The sequence below is a fragment of the Xenopus laevis genome, chromosome 6L, assembly GCF_017654675.1.
Source record: "Xenopus laevis strain J_2021 chromosome 6L, Xenopus_laevis_v10.1, whole genome shotgun sequence".
NCBI lineage: Eukaryota > Metazoa > Chordata > Amphibia > Anura > Pipidae > Xenopus > Xenopus laevis.
The window spans coordinates 52,067,838-52,093,196 of NC_054381.1; the positions used below are offsets into that span (position 1 = coordinate 52,067,838).

General features: G+C 38.3%; 1 protein-coding gene across 1 annotated transcript; it reads left to right on the plus strand.

The window, feature by feature from the left end:
• The first annotated feature begins 698 nt into the window (after window positions 1-698).
• On the plus strand, window positions 699-22,801 carry gpd1l.L (glycerol-3-phosphate dehydrogenase 1 like L homeolog). The gene is given in 9 exon segments (NM_001086801.1): window positions 699-757; window positions 10,036-10,213; window positions 11,556-11,696; window positions 12,893-13,031; window positions 15,349-15,461; window positions 17,047-17,280; window positions 19,499-19,605; window positions 21,353-22,052; window positions 22,201-22,801. Coding segments are annotated over 8 exon segments (1,059 nt in total). The 5' UTR covers window positions 699-707; the 3' UTR covers window positions 21,450-22,052; window positions 22,201-22,801.
• Window positions 22,802-25,359: the final 2,558 nt, after the last annotated feature.

Consider the following 25,359-nt stretch of genomic DNA (forward strand, 5'->3'; position numbering starts at 1 on the left):
GAAAATGTGGCAACCCTGATGCCCACCAATACAGACAAATGATTTCAACGTTTAACTTTCCACCATTTTCTGCAGTTTGGTACAAATCACACAGGGAGAATACACAGCAGAGAACGGGCTGATATCTGCACTCTCTAGTAGATTATAAATAAACACTTTCATAAATGTATATGTTCTATTACATATTAAAGCCGAGACTGATATCGCTTTTATGACAAGCTTTAATGTTTAAATTACCCGCGCTATTTCTTCGCGTGGGCGTGGCCTTTGAACTCCGAAGTTCCGAACTCCGGTGCACTTAAATACTTCTCTAACTCCATAACTAGAGTTTTTTAGTATTGCCCTGGTAAAGCAAAACACCAGTCAGCCTTCTCAGGTCCGAACTGTTTAACACTTCCCCAGCCTCACGTGAATACATACGTCTCCTCCCAGTTGTTTTCTACAATACAGAACCCCTATAATCCCGTAGTTCTGTCTGTGTGGGCGTGGCAGGGCGTGTCTCGCAGATCACGAACTACAATGACCACAATGCCTTAGCAAGGCTGCTGAGTAGTCGCGCTGCAGTGATGTCAGGAATAGGTGACTTTACTCTGCGGACAGGAAGGGGATTACACTAAATAAAGGGAAGAGACGGCTAGTCCCAGCGCCAGCCCACAGTCTCTCCAACAGCCCAGTCCTTCCTGCAGCATCTCGACACTCTCTGAATCATGGCGCTCGCCGGACCCCTCAAAGTGTGCATAGTCGGCTCGGGGAACTGGTGAGTAGTACAGGAGGGCCGCGGGTAGTATTGCATGGCAGGGAACTCAAGCTTTCATCCAATCCCTCTGCTGCATTGTTCTTCATTCAGCAACGTGACTGACACAGGATCATTTGGCTGCGCCAATCATCTGTTAGTAGGATATTTATAGGAGCCCCACCTGTAGTAACACCAGGTTTTTACTGTTAAATGTTTGTGGAAGAAGGACATGACCACATATTTGCAGCTTGTTGAATTAATAATGTGTTATTGTTGGAGGCAGACCCTGTGTGCCCTCCCTAACTCATCTGTTACAACTGCTCTTTACACTTATTAGGACAACAGGGGAGTGCTTTTGTGATGAGGGAATGAGATTTGATGATTAAAGTAAGATGAAAAGCAGGTGGAAGGAACATATGGCTTAGATGAGGGATCAGATCATGTACAAATCCCCTTAAATGTAAGCCATGTTGCTTTCAGGCTCTGGAAATGGCTGTTCATATACTGTTGGCTAGAAATGTCTGACCTAGAGTCCTGCGCGGGTCCATTTTTTGGAACCCGTACCTGCAACCCGCATTCTTACCCGCTTGGACCTGCTACCCAACCCGCAAGTACCTTATCCGCAACCTGGACCAGCTGACCATCAAGGATCTGGAAGTGCTCTCATTGCAAACTGGAAGTGACATCAGAAGTAGGCGTGATCCGAAAAAAAGGAGTAAAACAGGAAGTGCTGTCATTGTAAACCAGAAGTGACATCATTGGAAGTATGCGTGATCAGGAAAAAAGGAGCAAAAATCGCTATTGAGAAGGTGCGACCCGCAGAACTGCCGACCCGCGTCTATACCCGCACCCGGAACGTCTACACGCAACCCGCAGGGTACCACAGGTTTTTGCGGGTACCCGACCCACTGCAGGACTCTAGTCTGACCTACACCCCCCCTTAAATCCCAATCCTTGTCAAATATGCTCAATAGCTTTTGTCATTCATCTATAAAAAAAAAAAAAATGTGGTGAACTGATCAGTTTGTGTCCTTTATTGGTTTTTAAGCCGTTCTATAGGGTACCATCCATTTATTTAAATGTAATTAATAAAACGTCATCCTAAATCATTGCCAGCTGATCAGAAACTGGTAAATGGTATATGAACACGTGTTTGAGAGATCACCAGAGCCTTGTGTTTCATAGCAATGTATGGTTATTTGTTATCAAGAATACAACATGTGATAGTTTTATGCTCGTGTGTAGTATGAGTGTAAAGCTGACCACAGATGTGCAGATTTACCTGCAATATTGGTCGAACGTCCCCTCTCCCGACCTTCCACTAACCTTTCAGATCAAATAAAGTAGTAAAATAACAGATCAGCCGATGTTCTGCCCCGGACGGCAATCATACGAAAGTTTATGTCCGACAAAAGCTATTGACCGTCTCCCACTGAAAATCGTCCGATCAGAAATACATGCAGAGATATTATCGGCAGCCAACAGAAATCTTTTAACCTGCCCGATCGACCAAACGACCGATCTCCATGGGACTCTCCACACACAGTCCAAAAATCATACAAATTGAGGATTCATTTGATCAGATCTTTGCGTCTATGGCCAGCTTAAGAGCCCTTACACTTGGGTATTGCGCCATGCACTCTCCTGTGGTGGATTTTTTCTGCATTCCAGCAGTGTTCAGCACTTGTACACGCCTGAATGAGTACAGTCATATAGGGAAGAATGGACTGTGTTTGTGTGGCGATGGAACAACGTAGCAGAGTGCATAGTGAAACACCCTTGTTTAAGGGCACTAAACAGGTGCAGAAAGAAACTTAAATTAAAAAAAGGTTGTATGAAAACCAGCATAAACTTCTAAAGAATATTTATGCCATTTTTCAGCTCAAAAAATTCTTCCTCCACCCAAATGTCATTCCCCCCATGTTTATTGCTATACTACTCTATTTTCTATCAATTTTTATTAGGTACAAAATAAAGTACATTGCAATACTTGATAACACGGTTACATTACACTGAGCAAGTATAACATATGATAAAACATATAATATCATATAACACTTATTAGTGTAATCATGGCTTGCATTACATTAGGGTTTGTATATACATAAGGTTATTAACATAGTGCTTAATATACATTTACGCAGTATAGGGCTGGTTTTCCTAGGTGGTGATACCTATGGAAGCCAATTTTTTTCAGTGTTCTCAATAGTACCATTCCTAAGGGAGATACACTTGTTATATGCTTTCCACACCTTTCTCATGCCCCACAAGCTTTACATGAGGGCTCTCCATGACTTGTTTTTGTACCGAATTTGTCATATTTACTTTAATAGATTAGACTAGGTAAGAAGTATACTAATTAAGCAGACCACTTGTTGGAAATACTGTAGCTGTTATCCGGAAACTCATTATTCAGAAAACTCCAAATTACATAAAGGCTGCCTCAAATAGACTCCATTTTATCCCCCTAATCCAATTTTTTTTTAAATAATTTCCTTTTTCTCTGTAATAATAAAAAGTACTTTGTATTTGAGCCTAACTAAGATATAATTAATCCTTACTGGAAGCAGAACCAGCCCGTTGGTTTAATTTAATGTTTACATCATTTTCTAGCAGACATAAAGGGGTTGTTCACCTTCCAAACACTTTTTTCAATTCAGTTGTTTTTAGATTGTTCCCCAGAAATAAAGACTTTTTTCAATTACTTTCCATTTATTTTTTAAGTTTTTTCCAAAATCTAAGTTTAAAGGTGAATGTTCGTGTCTCTGAGTTTGGCTTAGTAATTCAGGTGCAGACTCTAAACTGTTACAATTTTGCAACATTTAGTGGATACATTTCTCAGCAGCATCTCTGGAGTATTAGCAACAATTGTATCAATTCTAACAGCTGCAGGTAATGAAACCCAGAGATTCTGCTCAGCAGGGACAAACATAAGAAATGTATCAACTAAATGTATCCATTTAGAACAGTTTACAGGATCGGCGACCCCCCCACTCCCAGAGCTGCTTCAGACAGAGAGAAATAACACTTTACACTTCAATATTAGAAAAACCGTCACACATAGAAAATAGTAAGTCATTGGAAAAAGTCGTTATTTCTGGTGATCTATCTGAAAACAAGTAGTTGTTTGAAGGTGAACAACCCCTTTAAGGTATGAAGATCCAAATTACGGAAAGATCTGTTATCCGGAAACCCCCAGGTCCAGAGCATTCTGGGTAAGGGATCCAACCAATACCTGGATAGCCGTGTGTATAAACAAATGCCGTTATGAATTGGCAGCAATCCGCAACAGAGTTGCATCAATGTTACCAAGACCCTGTATGTACTGTGTGCTCACTCCATTGGAGTGTGTGTATTTACATGACAGTGGTTTTTTTCCTGGTTTGCACCTCCTCATAACTCATTTGGTTAGTGATTTGAGTGTTGTGCATAGCACAAAACAAAAACTGTGGTACTGTGTTAGCCAGTAGCAAAAATAACACAAAAAAACAAACAAATACAAAAAGTATTAATAACTTAATGTGTTAAATAACTCCATACATTTGAATTCATAAATCTTCCTTTCCTGTTCAGTTTTAAAGTTCCCTTTTAGAATTAAGACCTGCATGTCCTGATGACTGTGATTTTGACTGCAGAAGTGTTGCCCCCACTGGTGTATCACATGATTTGGTGTTTTTATGTCTGTGATGGTTCATCCTTGTGTGCAATTTTTGTCCTGTTTCACCAATGTATATGCCTCATGTAGAGCACCTAGTACATGTAATCATGTATACCACATTGGATGAAGCACACGAATAGTGGTCCAGAATGGTGTAGACTTTTTGTGTATTCGGAATTGCAACTTGATCTTTGCACAGAATGTATTTGCAGGTTTCACATCTGTTGCTGTTGCAGGGAAAGGTACCTGCTTTAGTTGTTTTAGGAAGAGCACTTCTGACAATCATTTTCCTCAGATTAGGTGGTTGTCTATAAGACAAGAGGTAGTTCCGGGAATATTTGTTTTAACCGGGTATCTGTATGGAGCATGGTTTGCAGGTCTCTGGCTATTTTTCTAATAATGTTAAGTTGTGGGTTGTAGGTAACTACAATAGTTACCCTGTATGGAGTTATTTAACACATTAAGACAGGGCCTTCATTTAGGGTCAGGTTTTATGTCACACTATGTGACCTGACTGAATCCAGACTCCTGGACTATTTACAACCCACCCTAATTCATTGTATTATCTCTACATTTGATGTCTATCTTTCTGTAACATACTAATTTATTTCCCATGAATACCTTTCATTGATCTAACAGAATATATGCTGTGCCTTTCTAGCTTTCATTTGTATTTTGCCTGACGAAGGGGCCTTGGTGCTCCGAAAGCTTGCAATGTATTTTTATTGTTAGCCAATATAGGTATCACTTCTACAATACTTTTTGTATTTGTTTGTTTTTTTTTTTATTTGTTATTAGTGCTGTGCATAGAATCTTTCATTGGATTGCTATAAACAAATGCCAGCAGTTTTGCTTGTATTGCATATAGGTGTATTAATGTAGGAGGCCTCTTTGCTTCCTTCCATGGGAGGGTGTGCATTTTTAAAATTAACAAATGAGGCATTATTAGGAGCCATATCTAACTGAGTCCTTGTATTCCGCATTGGAGTTCCTGTCCTGTCTTGCCTCGGTACATTGCTGCCTTTTGCAAAAAGAAACAGGGAGTGCAGTTAAAGTTTGCTCCCTCCCACACACATAACAGTTTTAGCAGTGTTGCTGTAGTGTGGAGAAAGAAATGCCTTACTTTGCCTAGGGAGTATTGCTCAATATTAAAGGAACAGTAGTACCAAAAAATGTGTCTTTTAAAGTAATGCAAATAACATGCACTGGTAAAACTGATGTGTTTGCTTCAGAAACATTACTATAATTAATATAAACAAGCTGCTGTGTAGCAATGGCGGAAATTAAAAAAAGGCTATATGGCACAGGATAAATAGTGGATAACCGATAACATCATTATATTCCACAGAGCTTATCTGCTGTGTAACCTGAGCTGTTTCTCCTTTGAATGGCTGCCCCCATTACTACACAGCAGCTTATTTATATAAACAAAAGTAGTGTTTTTGAAGCAAACACAGCAGTTGTACCAGTGCAGGGCACATTTGAATCTGTGAGCAATCGAGTAGCTTGTAGATTGTCATGCATGCATAACTTGCATACATAGAAAGAGAATAAAAATAATTGGCACCCAAGAAATGACCACATAAATATGGTGAAAATAGTCTATTTATCTTTGTAGCCTTATGCATTTTGTGTCGCAGAGGCACTTAATCATAGGCTTCCATAGGTCATCTTTCCGCTTGTTGTATAATGTGGTCAGCTGCTGAGATGACCATGGAGCCATGCTGTTAATAATGATATTGTTCTTGCTTGCCTGTGAGCAAGTTTACATAAAAGACTGACCGCTGTATTCGTTGTTTGTAGACCGACATCAAAGTTCCTTTTACAGTTACCACTCCCATGTAGGTTACTTCTGTTCTGCAGGCTATGGAGACGATAATTATACGATTGTGAACTGTTTGTTGCAGTGTCATTACTACAGCCTGCAGCCATGACTTACAGTATATCTTCTTACGTAATAGTTTATATCCTATGTGCTTATTCTTACTACATGCAGCCTTCTCCAGCACAGCAGTGTTCTTAAATGCAGAAACAAACTGCATACAAATATTGGACCTAAATCTAGAATTGATTTGTAGATTGCTCACAATAGAGTTGCAACTCTCCACTGGAGACAATTTATTGAGACTGTGTGAGTGACTGCAAACCTTGTGATGGCCATACATGCCTAGATTTGGTTGGACAAGTTTTTAGTTAGTTGTCCAATAGTTTAAAGGAAAAATCACCTTACATTGTGTCCGCATAGGATGCCTTACCCCCACCTGAACCACATTTATTTTCGCGCCCCAATTCCACTCCTACGTCCTGTACCGCTGCCTTCTTCGTCACTACAGTAATGGGCAGATTTATCAAAGGTTGAATTTCTAATTCATGTGAGTTTTTAAAAACTCCCATGAACTCTAAGATCAAAATTTATTATTAAAATCGATTTTTCGAAACTCGGGTGAATAGGATCAACCCGAATTCGAATTTGTTTTAAAAACTATTTGAATGTCAGAAAGGTTGCAATCTGAATTGATCCCTGGACGTCTCCCATTGACTTATCAGCAATTCGGCAGGTTTTAGGTGGCGAATAGTCAAATTTGATTTCTTAAATGGCCACAGTATGAAAAATCTCGAAAATCGAATTAGATTTTTTTTTTTTTTTTTTTTTTAAATGTTATCGAATCAAGTTTCACCTGTTGGCCATTTTCCAGACCTGACCTTATCTTTTCTCTTCTCCCTTTTCCGAATGCGCGTGAGTGCATAGCCCCTCCATCTCTAAGCAGACATTTCTCTCATCTGCTCTACTCAACTGGCTCAAACTGCACATGCTCCCCACGCCAATCCCCAAGGAGAATTCTGAAGGGAGGTGAGGGAGAGGGACTTGAGGGAGCTGCTGATATGCAGAGAGATAAAGTCTTCAGTGAGGGAGGGGCAAGTATTTCAAGAATGCAGCAAGACATTTCACTGATAAGATTTTCATTAGGGCGGTTGAAGTGTCCTTTAACAGTTCTGATTCTGCTACAGATAAAACATTCCTGTTTGAAACAGAATAACTAATTGAGGACATCCCTTGGATTTTTTTTTCAGTAGGAATACTCTGGAATTTTTCAAGTTCTATTACAGTAGAACCCCCATTTTATATTTTCAGGGGACCAGAAAAAAATGGTGTAAAATCCAGGAAAATGTAAAATCAGGGAAATGTTTTATGTATAATATATAGATGGGACCACAAAACAACAATGTTAAATGAGGGAAAACTTAAAATCAGGGGATATAAAATGGGGCTTCTACTGTATATTAAATTTAGTCCATTCTTTGCTTTAGGCAATGTGCTCTAACTTGTTAATATGCACATGCTGGAAACATTTCTTGGCTGTATTTTATTCGAACAATGCTCTGTTTTTTTGGTCCTTTTTTTTTTCTCTGACACAATATTTTCATTTATGTTAGGCTAATGTCACATGTTTCTCGGCTCTATAAGTGCAGACTGACAAACTGCCCCTCCACCCCTGCCTTCTGTGTCTGCACCAGCAGCCACTCGATCAGCCCACGTGGCACATTTTGGTGAAGAAATTCACTCCCTGTGCTTGCACCCAGGCCATTGCAGTGGCTCCAGGCGCAGATACATTGGAGGGCTGATGCCAGTTTAAGGGCCGATTTTGGGCCTGTGTTTATTCTCAGGCCTAGAATCAGCCCCATGTGGAATTTATGGATAGCCAGGTTTTTACTTAAAGGAATTGTTCAGTATAAAAATAAAAACTAGGTAAATGGGCTGTGCAAAATAAAAATGTTTAGTTAGCCAGAAATGTAATGTATAAAGGCTGGAGTGACTGGATGTGTAACATAATAGCCAGGACACTACTTCCTGCTTTGCAGCTTTCTTGGTTTCCACTGGAATGCTGAGGATCAATTGCAAACTTACTGAACAGTTATGTCCATGTGGCCCCCTCTTCAAGTCGCTGACTTACTCCGAGTTAGAGAGCTGAAAAGCAAGAAGTAGTGTTCTGTAATGTTAGACATCCGTTCACTCCAGCCTTTATACATTACATTTTTGGCTAACTATATTTGAAACATTTTTTATTTTGCACATACCATCTATTTACCCAGTTTTTATTTTTACACTGAACTGTTCCTTTAAACTGCAGAGAGCACAGAAAGAATATGATATACACATATGTATCCTGATCCATATCAGTGCTTTAGATTAATCAATAAAGGAGTAGGAAAGGCAAGGATGAGGAGTGAACCCCATTATCCAGAAAGCTCCAAATTACAGGAAGGCCATCTACCATAGACTCCATTTTAATCAAATAACTTCATCTTAAAAAATGATTTCCTTTTTCTCTGTAATTATAAAACAGTAACTTGTACTTGATCCCAAACAAAATACAATCAATCTTTATTGGAGGCAAAACAATCCTTTGAATTTATTTAATTAATGTATAGAGAACCAAATTATGGAAAGATCCCTTATCTGGAAAACCCCAGTTCCCAAGCCTTCTGAATAACAGGTCCCATACCTGTATCTGCCTGAAATCTCTCCACTAAAACATACCAGTCAGCTGACATCCATTCTCTCTCCTTCTGAGACATTGCATGCAAATTACACCCTTACCAACTCCTTTTTTTTTTTTATATTTGTTTATTTTTATTATTCAGAAGGAAGCTATGATGTGACATCACATGATCAATCCGTGTTGTGCCGCCTTTCCAAAGCATCAACAATCTCAACATATTTCCGTGGCAACACATTTATTCTGTCTGTTGCCATGGTATAGTTAATTTGGCAGGTTTTAGGTTTTCTTTTCTTTTTTCTTTTTTTAAAAAAACTCGAGTTTGGATAATTCCGTAGTCACATTTGACAGTTTTTACCATTAAAAAAAATTGAATTTGAATTTTCAATTTGACCCTTAAAGGGGACCTGTCACCCAAAAAAATATTACAAATAAATATATATATAATAGGCAAGCAAAATAAACTTTAATTACACTATATAAATTATTTGAATAATGTTTCCTTCAGTCTGGGGATTCATAATTATAACAAGCAAGGCAGGAGCCATTTTGTGGACACTGTTATTAAGGCAAGCCTTGCATCATCTCAAAATCTTGTTTGTGCACCAGAATGGGGGACCTGATGTCCATCCCCATGTTACACAATTAAATGGTTAACCGAGAGGGGGACTGTGGGAAGTGCAGTGACATCTAGGAAGTGCAGAAGGGAAAGTGAAAGTAATTGCCTGCCCTGCCTAAGGCATAGAGTAGGGGCAGGTAATATTTGATTGACAGCTGAGATTTTTAAATGAGTTTACAACAGCTATGAGCGCTTTAATAAAAAAAAAAAAACGAATTTGAATTTCAGGTTTAATTTGAAAAGGACTTTTATTATACAGCATTTTATGTCTGACAGGTCTCTGCCCCTTCGTGTGACATACAGTGAGTTGTTTGGCTCATTGAGCTTAGCAAGTGGATAAGCAAATAATATTCCCTAGTGGTGAAATAGTCCAGTATAACAAAAAAAAAAAAAAAAAAAGTGAAGACAAATTAAAACCGGTTTTAAAATGCCATTATTTTTAGATTAGGGGATTAACAATGTAATGTGGGCCTTGTACAACAATAAAACCTGATTTTCATATAATTTTTATTCATGTCTACAGGGGTTCTGCGGTTGCCAAAATTATAGGTCACAATGTTAAAAATATGAAGAAATTCGCATCCACGGTCAATATGTGGGTTTTTGAAGAAAACATCAATGGACGGAAACTAACAGAGATCATTAATACAGAACATGAGAATGTGAAATATCTCCCCGGGCACAAGCTACCAGAGAATGTGGTATGAATTGTTCTCATTCACTATAACATCCCTAGCTCTGCCTTTACTTCTCTCTTGTATAGTACAAATAGGCCAGGTGCCAGCAACATAAAAACATTGGGCTGCATTTTCAGAGGCCTTCTGTAGAAGTCAGCTGTTCATTTGCTGATGGTGAAAATAAAATAAGTATAGATATTGCACCAATTCACACACTGCCAATTGGTGTGTAGGCTGAGAAAATATGTTTTTCTTTATAGACTACTTACTAGTCCTAAAGGCACTGGAACATACAGCAGTTTTATTGGCATTGAGCTCCTGATATACAGGTATGGGACCTTATCCAGAATGCTCAGGACCTGGGGTTTTCCAGATAAGGGATCTTTCCATGATTTAGATCTTCATACCTTAAAGGGGTTGTTCAGCTTTGAGATAACTTTTAGTATGATGTAGAGAGTGATATTCTGAGATAATTTGCAATTGGTTTTCATTTTTTATTATTTAAGGTTTTTGAGCTATTTAGCTTTTTATTAAGCAGCTCTTCAATTGCATTTTAAGCAAACTGGTAGCTAGGGTACAAATTACCCTAGCAACCATGCACTGATTTCAATAAGAGGCTGGACTATGTATAGGCGAGGCCTGAATAGAAAGAGGAGTAATAAAAAGTAGCAATAACAATACATTTGTAGCTTTACAGAGCATTTGTTTTTTTTTAGAAGGGGTCAGCGACCCTGCAAAGAGTCAGAAGAAAAGGCTAATAATTCAAGAACTAAAAAATAATGAAACCCTATTGAAAAGTTGCTTAGAATTAGCCATTCTATTACATACTAAAAGTTACCTTAAACCACCTATTTAAGTCTATTATAAAATCATGTAAACATTAAATAAACCCAATAAACTGGATTTGCTTCCCATAAGGATTAATTATATCTTAGTTTGGATCAAGTAAAAGGTACTTTTTTATTATTTATTATTACAGGGGAAGAAAATGATTTTTTTTTTTAATTTGATAATGGAGTGTATGGGAGATGGCCTTTCTATAATTGGATAATGGGTTTCTGGCTAATGGATCCTATACCTGTATTTAAAAACAGCTGTGCCAGAGTTTCCTAAATTTCCAACTTTGCCTAGTGTGTGGGACCTGACTGTTTTAAGGATAAGGGTATATTTAATTAATTCCTGGGCACTTTTATTTTTATATGAAAATGCTTAATATCTGTATTTACCCTGTGTGGCTATTGGTTCCTAAAGTCAAACATTGTTTTCATGTTTATATGTAGTTGATAATAAATGTGCTTTTTGAACTTTTTAATTAAAAAAAAAATACTTAATTGTGTTCTGCATTAACCACTGATGTACTTTCCAGGTTGCTCTTCCAAACCTCACCGATGCAGTCAGAGATGCTGACCTTCTCATTTTTGTCATTCCACACCAATTTATACATAAAGTTTGCCAAGAGATTTCTGGGAAGGTCCACAAGAACGCACTTGGGATAACACTCATAAAGGTAGGAATTTATAGCTAGTAAAGGGATGGTGATGACAGCACAGAAGGAAATCAAGCATTGTTTCATCTTGTTGCAGTTCTATTGGCTTATTTTGAATCCATCTATTTGAGTTATGGAAAGTGCTCTTCCTTGTTTAAAATAAAAGAAAGCTTATTAATGGACTGAAAAAGGGAAATATCTCCTTTTAAAGGGGTTGTTAACCTTCCAAACACTTTTTTCAGTTGTTTTCTGATTGTTCCCCAGAAAAATACACTTTTCAATTACTTTCCTTTTTTATTTTTTTATCGTTTTTCCAAAATCTAAGTTTAATGTCCCGTTCTCTGGTGTTTTAAGTCTGGCAGCTCAGTAATTCAGGTGCAGACTATAAACTTAAAATTTTGCAACATTTAGTTGATACTTTTCTCATCAGCATCTCTAGAATATTAGCAACTATTGTATCAATTCTAACAGCTGTCTGTAACGCCTCTGCTACAGTGGAAATCAATCGTGCATGCTGCGTAGGTGCCACACACTTCATTTAAAGTGATAATGATAAGTTCCTATAAGGAACTTGTCGGTATCAGTAAATAGAAGCTGCACGTGAAATGTAATCGGCTAAAAGCTCCCATGTTTAATTCTATAATTAAATATACTCTTAATCTTAAATCTGTCAGGTCCCACATAATAGGCAAGGGTGGAATATTAGGAAACTGGCACCGCTATTTTTAAATACAGGTATAGGATCCATTAGCCAGAAACCCATTATCCAGAAAGCCCGGTGAACCTTAGTAACAGCAACCCTCCGACGCCATTAAATCATCTTCCTGAGTTTTCAGTGACGCTGGGCTGGGGCGGAGCAATCCCTCCATAGACTGAAGTCCTGTTTTTGTTTGTAATTAACCTATGGAGGGATCGCGCTGCCCCCAGCCCAGCGTGACTAAAACAACTCCGCAAGATGATTTAATGTCGGAGGGTGACCGTTACTAAGGTTCACCAGGCTTTCTGGATAATGGGTTTCCGGCTAATGGATCCTATACCAGTATTTAAAAACAGCGGTGCCAGTTTCCTAAATTTCCACCTTTGCCTAGTATGTGGGACCTGACCATTTTAAGGGTATATTTAATTAATTCCTGTGCACTTTTATTTTTATATAAAAATGCTTTATCTGTTTTTTTTTATCTATTACTGAGCTACAATTTTACATTTCATTTTGTTAGGGCATTGATGAAGGACCAGAAGGCCTGCGTCTTATTTCCGATATTATCCGTGAAAAAATGAATATTGACGTGAGTGTGCTGATGGGGGCAAACATTGCAAATGAAGTGGCAGCAGAGAAATTCTGTGAGACAACAATAGGTAATAATAAATTATGGCTTCCTGAATATCACTGGTACTTGTTAAAATGAGTTGGTGCTAATTGTGGCAGTAAGTATGTGTTGAATGCAGGACTGATCTCACTTAGCCTGAGCCTCATTTATTGTTGTTCTGGTACCTGCCTTGCAACCTGCCAATGTGACCATTTAGAGAACTGCAAGCATGCTGCCATGCAAAAAAACATAGCAGGGCTCGTTTATAAACACTGGGCAAATTTGCACCTAGGCAGTAACCCATAGCATCCAATCATTGATTAACTTTTTTCAGCCAGCTGCAGGTAGAATTGTGAAAGCAAACATGTATTTAGGTGCTGTCATTTACTTGTACAGGTGCAAATGTACCCAGTGTTGATAAATTGCCTTAGCATTGCAGCTAGATACCTGCAGCGGGTCGGGTACCCGCAAAAACCTGCAGTACCCTGTGGCTAGAAGTTCCGGATGCAGGTATAGTCGCGGGTTGGGCCGCGAATCTTCTCAATAGCGTTTTTTACTCCTTTTTTCTGAGCACGCCTACTTCTGATGACGTGACTTCCGGTTTACAGCAGCACTTCCTGTTTTACTCCTTTTTTCCACGGCTACTTCTGGTGATGTCACTTCCAGTTTACAATGACAGCACTTCCTGATTCTTGATGGTCAGCCGGTCGCGGGTCCGGATTGCGGATAAGGTACTTGCGGGTCGGGTAGCGGGTAAGAATGCAGGTCCGGGTTGCGGATTGCAGGTTGCGGGTACGGGTTCCAAAAAATGGACCCGCCCAGGACTCTGATTGCAGTTTTATATGCTCTCGCTCAATCATAGGTAATTATGCCTTTCCAAAAGCTTGTGGATACTTTTAAGGCCCCTCAAGTTGAATGTTTTAGAAATCAACAAATTTCACATTAAATTGGATCCATTTCCGCTACCTTCTGCTTTCAAACAACTTATGTCTTCAGATTACCCCCTGTATAGGGGCACTGTCTTACGTATATGACCATTTAATACATTTGACTTCAGTTAAAGAAATGATGTTTGATCAAAACTGGGAATGAACATTTAGTTTGTTTTGATGTGAAATGTGGTGAGATATTTAAAGGGGTTGTTCACCTTTAAATTAACTAGATGTAGAGAGTGATATTCTGAGACAGTTCGCAATTGGTTTTCTTTTATTACTGTTTGTAGTTTTTTGAGTTATTTAACATTTTAGTCAGCAGCTTTTTGGTTTGCAGTTTCAGCAATCTGTTTACAACCATGCATTGATTTGAATAAGAAATTACAATATGAATAGGAGAGGCCTTGAATAGAAAGATGAGTAATAACAAGTTTGTAGCCTAACGTTTGTTTTTAGGATGGGGTCAGTGACCCCCATTTGAAAGCTGAAAACAGCCACAAGAAGGTAAATGATTAAAAAAAAAACTATACAAGTTTAGCAAAATCTTGGGACAACACCCTAATTGGTTATACAAATGGTAAAATCCAGACTGGATAACTTACTATGGAAAGCCTCTCTAGTATTTCCAAAGAACCATATCACAATTTATAATAAAATATAGAACCCTTGGTTAACCCACCAGAACATCTCAGGGCTTACTCTTATAACCTTATCCCTCATTTTATCGAAATATCGAAAGAATTGGAATACTACTATTAAAAATCTTGCAAAATAAATAAATATTGAAAACTAAATGAAAAGTTGCTTAGAATAAGTACCTATAGCATTCACATTAACTCCGCTGTAATGCAGTGTTCCTCAGATGAGTTAAAGGCTCGACTTTGTAGTACTTGACTATAGTAAAGTGACAAAGCACACGCAAGCACCAGGCATCATTGCCTAACTAAGGTGCATTACCTGGGCACTCTGCAGTGCAGCTCCTTATATGATGCTGAGTTTGATTCCTGGGTTGCTGCAACGACTGTTTAAAATAGAACCTAAATAATGTATTGGCTAACTTTAATATTAATGCATCTTTGAATGTGAAATTGTTGTTTAAAATATACTGTATGATCAAATGAAAAGTCACTAATTTGTAGGGTGCAGCAGGATATGCTTTTCATACCCTAGCCTGCTGCAGGATGTTGCTGTAATTTGGGCCCTGCTTTTGTAGCCACTTATCCGTGCTATAGAGACAAGCCATGAACCAGACTTCTGATCATTCGGTTGCTACTAACCCAAGCTAATGCAACTCATACAGATGCTGATTGTTGCTTTTAGTTGTTTCTTTTTGTTTCTCCACAGTGGGGAAAATGTGTTACGTAGGGTGACAAAAAGCCCATTTAGTAGTGGTCTTTGGTGTAATTCATGAGGGTGTATTTTTTTTCTCATTAGGCAGCAAAAACAAGAATCACGGCCTGCTATTTAAAGAGCTCCTGCAGACTCCAAATTTCAGAATAACTGTGGTAGAGGATGCTGATACAGTGGAACTTTGTGGAGCTTTAAAGGTAAAATTTATTTAACAAAGAATTGCAGTTATGAAACAGTTGTATCATTTTTTATTTATTTTTTTAAGCCTGAAATTTTTTTTTTTTTTTGTTTAGAACATGGACTTCTTATAAAAAGGGTCACACCTTAAAGGAGAACTAAAGTTAAAAAAAAAACATGCAGATTCTGTCCAGCGGAGTTCACGGGCACCATCTGCTGCTGCTTCGGTAATCTACGCAATTAGACTGTCACTTCTGCAATTTTCGTGAGTTTCGGCGCATGCACAGTTGCCACGAAACAGAAAATTGCTCCAACTGCGCATGCGCTGCTACGCCGGTCTCATTCCTAAGATTACCGAAGAGAAGAAGATGGTTGCCGTGAACTCTGCTGGACAGAATCTGCACGGAGGAGTAAGTATAGACTTTGGGGCAAACTATGTTTGTGTGCATGCTGTAGCTTTAAAATAATGTTTAATACACCTGTGCTGTAGAAATAATGTGCATTTAAAGTACTTTTCCGGGAAGGCAAATGAATTTGCTTTCAGGCGTCTGCATTGCATTTAACATTGTAACAGAATGTTTGCCAAGTGAAGCTGTTGCCAACATGTTCATTGTTTAGTCATCTGATGTAGACAATAGGATTTATTTATTGGGGTGAGTGTGCCAGAATAATATTATAAGGTCAGCTCTTTTGTATGTCAGTACAGTAAAAGCTGTATTTCCAAAGTAAGGAGAAGCCAATATTTTAAGATGGGAGAGAAAAGGAGACAACCAGGAACATATGGAGAGACAAGTGAGGTGCAGAGGATTGAAAGGTTTTGAACATTTTTTAAGGATATTACAAGTTATTCTTTGCTTAAAAGGAAATTTTAACAGGGCATAGGTTCTCTTATGAGGACAGGAGAAATCTGAAGGGGACAAGTGGCATGCGTAGTTGTAGTAGAATTACTATTGGTAGTAGTAGCTTAGGTAGGGTAGGATTAGGACTTGGCTGAGTGATTTAATAGGTGCTTGGGATGAGAAAGGTATGGAAGGAAAAAAGGCAGCATGGTGGTTTTAATATGTTTAGAAAAGTAAAGAGAGGTCTTATGACAAAGTCACGTGGCATTTTTACTTTGTGTTTTTAAAACCGCGTATTCGATAGTAAATATGCACAGAATGAAGCTCTAATGAAAATAATGGAAGATGCACTATAGCAATTCCCCCGGTACCATATCAACCGTATGAATGAGCATGCCAACAGTAGTAACTAAAATGGGAAGTCAAGCTGGGTTTGGGTAATTTTTGTTTTAGATTCAGTCTGAGGTGCCATTGATTTATCCAAGAGGCGATGGCTGGGACACATCTGTTGTGCCTGTGGTCTGACTGCACCGTGCAGCAGATTCTGCGTGATCCAATTTGTTAAAAAACATGGTCTGTTTGAATGTAGTCTTCTCACACGTTTTTTACAGCGAACGGTGGCTTTAACGGATTCAGCAGTTTGTCAGAACGGCCTATAGCTAACACAAGTTTTTGCTTTAGTGTTGTGCTGAGAAACATTTTCTTTTGTTTATTTTTAATTTCATGCATATTTGTATATACATTTTTTTTTCTCAATTAATCCTAGAATATCGTGGCAGTGGCTGCTGGATTTTGCGATGGCCTCAGCTGTGGAGACAACACCAAAGCTGCTGTTATCCGTCTTGGGCTGATGGAGATGATCGCGTTTGCCAATGTTTTCTGCAAGGACTCTGTATCTATAGCCACATTTTTAGAGAGCTGTGGAGTTGCAGATCTTATCACTACATGTTACGGCGGGCGCAATCGAAAGGTGGCTGAGGCGTTTGTGAAAACAGGAAAGGTAGGTCTGTGCTTTGAGTCAAAGGGGTGGGTGAGAAAACCCAGGTAAACTCTTCATTGCCATGTGCAGCTGCAGGTTGATTTGGCACTGGGAGTTCTGCTGTGCTAATTGCCTTATTCACAGTGATAACCATTACACAACTATAACATATGATCTCATAGCTTTTTTTAACATGCACCTATTAGCTGGCACAATGCCTTTCAAAGGATATTTATTTATTTGTCAGTTATTTTACTCCTCAATTTAAAAGCAATTTATTTTATGAAGTATTAAATAATAAATATGTCTAACCACATCAGCCTTGCCACACATTGTCTGTGCTTTGCTGTCCTCTGACCCCTGCTGGACCAACCAATAGTATCCATTAAATAAAGGGTATTTTGTCTGTGTATATGTATAGATTTGCCTGTGCCTTTTCTTACCATGGGCGTTCAGCGCTGCTTTATTAGAAAGACACAGGTCATTTGTTTTTCATTAAGATTTTAAAGGGCACATGTGACTTTGAAGCCTGTATCTGCATTGATTTAATTGAAGATAATTACAGTCCCTAATCAACTTGTAATTATATTAGACTTCTCTCAACTGCTGCGATTTATGTTAATCATTCACAAGGCTGTTTATTATACTGCACAAAAAGCATGCCTATAAAGCTATTAATGCTGCGGTTTGCAGATAATGTCTGTGTTTCTCTTATTTATGCATTCATTTAAATGTGAATTATTATAAGTGGAAGGTATGTGATGAGATTTATAAATTATCATACTGGGATAATCTAATAAGCAAAGGCAAAACAGCAAACTATTTCACCACTTTCCTTTCTAGGTAAAAAAAAAACTAGGCTCTAGGGGAGAATTCAAGGGAAACCAAATTATTTTCTATTCATATTGTCCTGTTTTAGGACTGAAAAAAATGGCTACAGCCCTTCTTCACAATAAGGGCTATATTTATGAAGCTGTAAATAAAAAAAGTACAATTTACCATTGCTATGTTAAAAAAATAACTTTTATAAGGCTAATGGCACACTAGGCTGTGTCATGTCTTCTCTCTGTCTGGGTTTTCAGGGCAATTGAAGGGAATCCATTGCACAGCCCAGAGTGCCATTAGTTTTATAAAAGTTTTTCACACAGCAAAGATGAATCCCACGTTTTACATGGCTTCATAAATGTGGCTGATGCATTTCCATTCACTCTTCCATGTCTGCAGACACATGGAGCGTTTTCATCTCTGTATGTCATTAGCCTAAGTCCTAGCTGAGAAGCCACTGATATAAAAGAAATTATTATGGGGGCGAGAAAAAACTGCACTTATTTAATAGTAATCCAGATTTTCTAGATTTGAGTGGCTTTGATCCCATACAGTTCAGTGAACTTTGAAATGTAAATTAAAGCAGGACATATGGATCTCTAAAGTGGAAGTTGCATTTCTTGAACCTTTGGAAACTGGATAATGTTACTGATGGCTAGGTAATCTTCACTCCAACTCTCTGTGATCTATTTGGAAATATCAATAAAAAATGAATGAAATGAAAATAAAAAAAGCAGCACATTTGGACATATATTTGGACATAACTCGACACTATTTTATAAGTAGCCTACAACCCAGAATTTTAGCATAGAACGTTTTCACCAAAGGGGTAGCTCTTTGCAAAATGTTGCACATTTGTTTTTTGGTGTGAAACGGTATCATTATAAATATGCCCCTAGGACTGCTATGGGAGATAAGATAATAGTGGCCAGACAAGGCTAAGGCTCAGTCCACACGAGCAGATTCAGGGAGATTAGTCGCCTCAGCGACAAATCGCCTCTTCTTCGGGGCAACAAACCCCCCAAACTGCCTTCCCCCTGCCCTCCGCAGGCTAAAATGAAAATCGCCTGTGGCAATGCACACATTTCGAGCGACTTCGGAAAACGAACGCCGATTTTCATTTTACCAGGCGGAGGGCTTGGGGGGGGGGGTTTGTCGCCCCGAAGAAGAGGCGATTTGTCGTTTGGGCGACTAATATCCCCCCGAATCTGCTTGTGTGGACTGAGCCTAAAACTGCAGTCTGACTCCGTTACAAATTTGTTATGTTAGTAATCATTGTACCTTTATAAATACAAGAGGAAGTCAAAATAGATGCTATAGTGGCCCTTTCCTTTTCTCGCTACAACATAAGATTGCACGTTTGGCAATGTTGTGTGCATTCCATTGACGAGTTACATTTGCTTTCCTCATTCAGAGCATCGAAGAGTTGGAAAAAGAAATGTTGAATGGGCAGAAGTTACAAGGGCCTCAAACATCTGCAGAAGTTTACCGTATCCTGCAGCAGAAGAACATGGTAAACAAGTAAGTAGAGGGTTTGGCCTGGTATCTGCCTTGTGTAGAACACAGATCCATCTTTTGTTAACCTTTGTAATCGTATATACTGGCCATTCTCCACCCTAATTTCTATTGTATTATGTATTCTTAGGAAGCAGCAGGTATAGTTTGCAATGTTTCCATTCTGATGTTTTCCTGACTCTCCATTAAAATGTTGGTTCAGCTAAATAGAATTATTTTAATGTTGTACAGGAATAAACTATTCATCATCTTCATCAACATGAAATAAGAAACTTTCTAAATACAAACAATTAAAAATTCTGCATCCTTTCTGAAATAATAAATTTTATGCTCACTATCCTTCCCTAAGCATTTATTCATCTTGATGCAGCAGTTAGGTGTCAGGTCATTGACAGTTAGATCCAGGACCGCCATCAGAAATTGCAGGGGCCCCATACGACAAAATTTCCTGGGCCCCCTGGGCTGCGCCCACCGCAAGCCCCACCTACAGGTCCGCCCTCCCCACCACACAGTAAAAAAACAAAAAAAATATTGGTGGCTCTGCTTCCCGCATGTTAATAAAAAGATATTGGTGGTCAGGGCCCCCCCATAAACATTTGTGGCCAGGGCCCCCCCATTAAAAAATATTGGTGGCTAGGACCCCACATGAGAAAAAAAAATTGGTTGCCAGCCCCCCCCCCACCACCATTATAAGAAAATTGCCCTGGTTAGATCCAATATATCTCATAGGGGGGTTCCTTTCCTAGCAGATGAATTAGAGCTCATTCAAATAACTGTTTCCAGTACAAACAAAATCTAACAAAATAACCTGCCTTTTGCACAAATCCTGCATGTAGAGAGACAGAATTTCTGGTGATTTTAATAGAGTGAGCTCTAATACATCTTCTAGGTAAAAGGACCCCCCCCCCCATAAGATATATTGGGTGTAAAGCTGGCCATGGACGCAAAGATCCGATCGTACGAATCAACGTACGATCGGACTTTCCCATCTCCTGACCTGCCACTAACCATTCAGATCAAAGTCTTACCATTCAGATCAAATAAAGTAGTAAAAGAACAGATCAGCCAATGTTCTGCCCCTGACAGCAATCGTACGATAGTTATGTCTGACAAAGCTAGCGACAGACTCCCACTGAAAATCGTACGATCGGCAATACACGCAGAGATATTATCGGCAGGCGACAGAAATTTTCTAACCTGTCCGATCGACCAAACGACCGATCTCCGCCGGACGAAAAATGTCGGGACTCTCCACACACGTTCAGAAAATCGTACGATCGGATTGTTGCGTCTATGGCCAGCTTAACTGTCAATGATTATCTGACACCCAACTCCTGCATAAAGAGAGAATGAAGAGAAACAGATACTGAGAGAGGGATAGTGAAGATGAACTTGATTATTTCGTAAACCGTACAGAATTTTCAATTGATTGTATTTAAAAAGTTTCTTATTCAGTATGCTGAAGCTTATATTAAAATTCCATTTTCGTGATAGTTCCCCTTTAAGCTGGGATTCTTCTAAAAACATGCCCATGTGCATTTCTTATATTGCCCAAGACAGACTTGAAAATACCAACTGACATCACTTTGTGTATTATTTCCTATTTATATTTTCAAAGAACAAGTTTGTTTGTTTGTGATTGGTCAAAGGCAGAAAAAAAAAACAATTTCTTTATATGTTTATGGTTATAAAGGTTTTAATCCATTGTACACATATAATGACAACTTACTTTGTCTCTCTTCTTGTCTTTTAGCTTCCCGCTCTTCACTGCTGTCTTTCAGATCTGCTATGAAGGCAAACCTGTGGAAGATGTAATTTCATGTCTGCAGAGCCACCCGGAGCACATGTAGCTCTGAACTCTGGTTCATGGATCATGTTTCTTTTGCTTCTAGATATTTGAAAACTCTGGAATGCAATATTCACCCAACGCACAAGCCACGGATGTGGCTAAGTATTAAATAACAAATACACACTCCACTACTGATCAATAATACATTTCTTGTCAAAAGACATCAAAAACCATGCTGCCTAAAGAAAATAATCAGATTTTTATCTTTTTTTTTTTTTTTAACAGATCATGCCGCATTTTGTCTTTCTTAAGATTAAAATGAGCATAAACACAGTACTGTAGCAAGCTGTAATCAAATAATAATCAGCTGTACGCTGTTAATAAAACTGCAAAGTATTGATATCAAATGTTTTTAACAGCAGTTCCTGGTTAACATATCAGCCTCCTATTTGGCATTACTGTTTTTTCATTTGATTTTTTTTTTTCTGTGCACATTAAAACAATTTATTTTTTTTTTATTTTGGGAGCTTTACTACAGCATTACAGTAATCATTGGTTTGTGTGCTGTTTACAATTTTATGTTGCGCATGTTTTAACTAGACATTTTAGATTTGCTGCATTTTATATTACACACACACACACATATATAAGTGTGTGTGTATGTATATATATATATATATATATATATATATATATGTGTATATATATATACATACATACATACATACATACATACATACATACATACATACATACATACATACATACATACATACATACATACATATATATATATATATATATATATATATATATATATATATATATATATATATATATATATATATATATATATATATATATATATATATATATATATATATATACACTGTTACAGAACTCTGTGGGTATTGTCTGTCGTTTCTCAATGCATTTGGCAGCATATACTGCAAACCTTTATAAGCTGCTGTTGCTCAGGGGCCATTAAAACATGAATAATATTTTTTTTTTGGTATTGCGATGCTTATTTTTCTTACCATCTTTCTGTCTGATGTTTATTTTAAAGCAGCTTCTGCTGTGATGTGCTGCTCGTTTTAATGGATGGCTTATATATGACAAACACCGTGCATTAATTGTGATACCCTACAGTAGGATAAAAAGTGTTTATTTTAGCTGGGAAAAAAGTGTTAAAACGTGAACTAGCTTAGTTTTACAAATAATATTTGAAATTACAGGTAGATGATCTGTTCTCTGGAAACCCATTATTCAGAAAGCTCCAAATCACAGAAAGGTCATCTCCCATAGACTCCATTATATTGAAATAATGCAAAATGTATTTCTCTGTAACAATAAAACTGTACCTTGTACTTTATCCAAACTAAGATATTAATTAATTCATTCCCAGAAGCAAAACCAGCCTTTTGTGTTTATTTAATGTTTACATGATTTTCTAGTAGACTTAAGGTATGAAGATCCAAATTACAGAAAGTCCAGGTAACAAGACACTCTAGGGTTTTGACACCCGAATATTTTCTTATTGTGGGCCCTTTGTCATGTAGGACTTAAGACAGTAGTATAAGCTGAAAGAACCCCCCAATGCTGATTGTATGTACAGAGAGATACATTTGTGCTAGCACAAGAAATGTTTATAGTAGACATTCATTTCAATGCTTTAATATTTGATTCTCCAGTTTTGTGCAAGTGCACATTTTGTAGACTTCTAGCTGTTTTTACTGACACAGAAAAATATCCCTAGTCAATCACTGTACGTAAAGGAATTGATTTCTGGCCTACAACTAAAATGGGAATATTGGTTAAATTTGCTGTGTTAATGTTCTAGGAGATCTTTAGATTGATAGGAGAAATACAGTATAGGCAACAACCATAGGGCTTTCTCCGCTGTTCAATCATACTACTAATGTCAGTAACAGGCTGATGTGTGAATTATATACCAACCACAACTAGCCAGTCTTTAAAAAGTGTTCTCTCTTTAAATATCTGTACTTTTATATAAGTGTTTTCTGTCTTTGTTTGGGCAGTATCTAAAGGTGCACATACATGGGGACATACATATTAGTTGCCAGCTCATTCCCTTTTGACTGGCTTTTGGCATTGAGTTTAATCGGGCCAGGCTATAAAATCCTATTATCCGAGCAATGCCTCTGGCTATAGATACAATCCGAAACTGACAGTTCTGCGCAGTCCCACATGGGATCCGATCACAAGCTTATCTAAAGCCAGATTAAGGTAATATTTTAAGAAGATTTGTCGCTGGCTGGTTGCTTCTTGTCGTATCAAGTACAGACTGTACCATCACTTAATTATAAAATTATAAACCAAAAAAGAAAAATGTACTTCACTTGCTCTCAAAGGTGTTACTGTTTCATTTTTGTAGTCTACAAATGTCCATAAGAGACTTAATTCCTCTATTTTTAGGGGGCGGTTCACTTTTATTATGTTAAAGAATGGCTAATTCTAACCAACTTTTAATTGGCCCTTTTTTATAATTTTTCAATTATTTGCCACCTTCTGACTTTCAAGCTTTCAAATGTAGGTTACTGACAGAATCTAAAAAACAAATGCTCTGTACAGCTAAAAATGTATTGTTCTCATCTACAAAACAATTGAAGAGAAGATCTCATTGTATGCAGATGATACGCTCCTGTACTTAGCAGACCCACACGAATCACTCACTTCTGTGCTTGGGATTGTCAAACAATTTGGTTCGTTCTCGGGCCTTCAAATCAACTGGGACAAGTCCATACTATTCCCCCTTGACGGACAACTCCCGATAGAGATGGCCCCGGACTGTAACCTTAAGGTGACAGACAATTTTAAGTACCTAGGGATAACAGTGCATAAAGATCCGACATTGTTTTTGCAGCATAACTTATACTCCTTACATCGCAAATTTAGGGACACGCTTGCACACTGGACCAAACTCCCTCTCACGCTAATTGGAAGAATTAATATTTGCAAAATGATTTATCTTCCTAAATTTCTTTATATACTGAGTAATACCCCCTGCCACATACCCAAGAAAGCGTTGCTTGATATAGATCGAACACAATCTGAATTTATTTGGGGGAACAAAACGCCCACACTGTCCAGAGCCACCCTCAATGCTCCACGAGATCATCTAGGACTGACCTCTCCCAATTATGAACTATAATATCTTGCCTCCCAGGCCTCGCATGCAGTTGGTTGGAAAGTGTTTGACGCTGATAACCAGGCATCCATAATCGAGGCGCTGTATCTTACCTCTGTGGAAAGTTTGCACAATGCTTTATATAGAACCCGAAAGGATCTTGGCCCTTTATTGCCTGTAATGGATGCCGCTAAGAGAGCCTGGGATGCAATTGTGCAAATCACAAAAGCTGATACCTCTCTGTCTCCAGACTCGCCTTTATGGGGTAATAGTAACTATTCGCACCTAGCTGCCTTCTCAGAAGTGGGGACGTGGACTAAATTTGGTCTGAAGCGGCTATCACAAGTATACACAGATGGGACTCTTCACACACTCCCTCAATTGTGTCAGATCCTCTCTCTGCCCGACCTGTCCGAATTCCGATAGAACCAGATTAGCCATCTTTGCTCAGTGCAGTTCCCAACCCCCCCCCCCCTGCATCTACAATGTACAGGGATAGAACAATTGATAGCTCAGCCCACTAAGGTCAAGCTCTTATCTAATACCTATAAGCACTTAATTTCTAATAGATATGATCCCAGACCCAGGGTGAAATATAAGTGGGAGAGTAGTGGGGTTCGTGTTGACCCAGATGATTGGGAAGAAATCATAGACAATTTATATGTGCCGTGAGAGAGTGTGAGAGAGAGGCTTATACAGTTTAGGATTATACATCAAACATACCTCACTCCCCAGAAACTATTTACAATGGGAAGAATGGCCTCGCCTAGTTGCCCAAGGTGTGGTGCTCCTGTTGCTACTTTTATACATCTACTGTGGGATT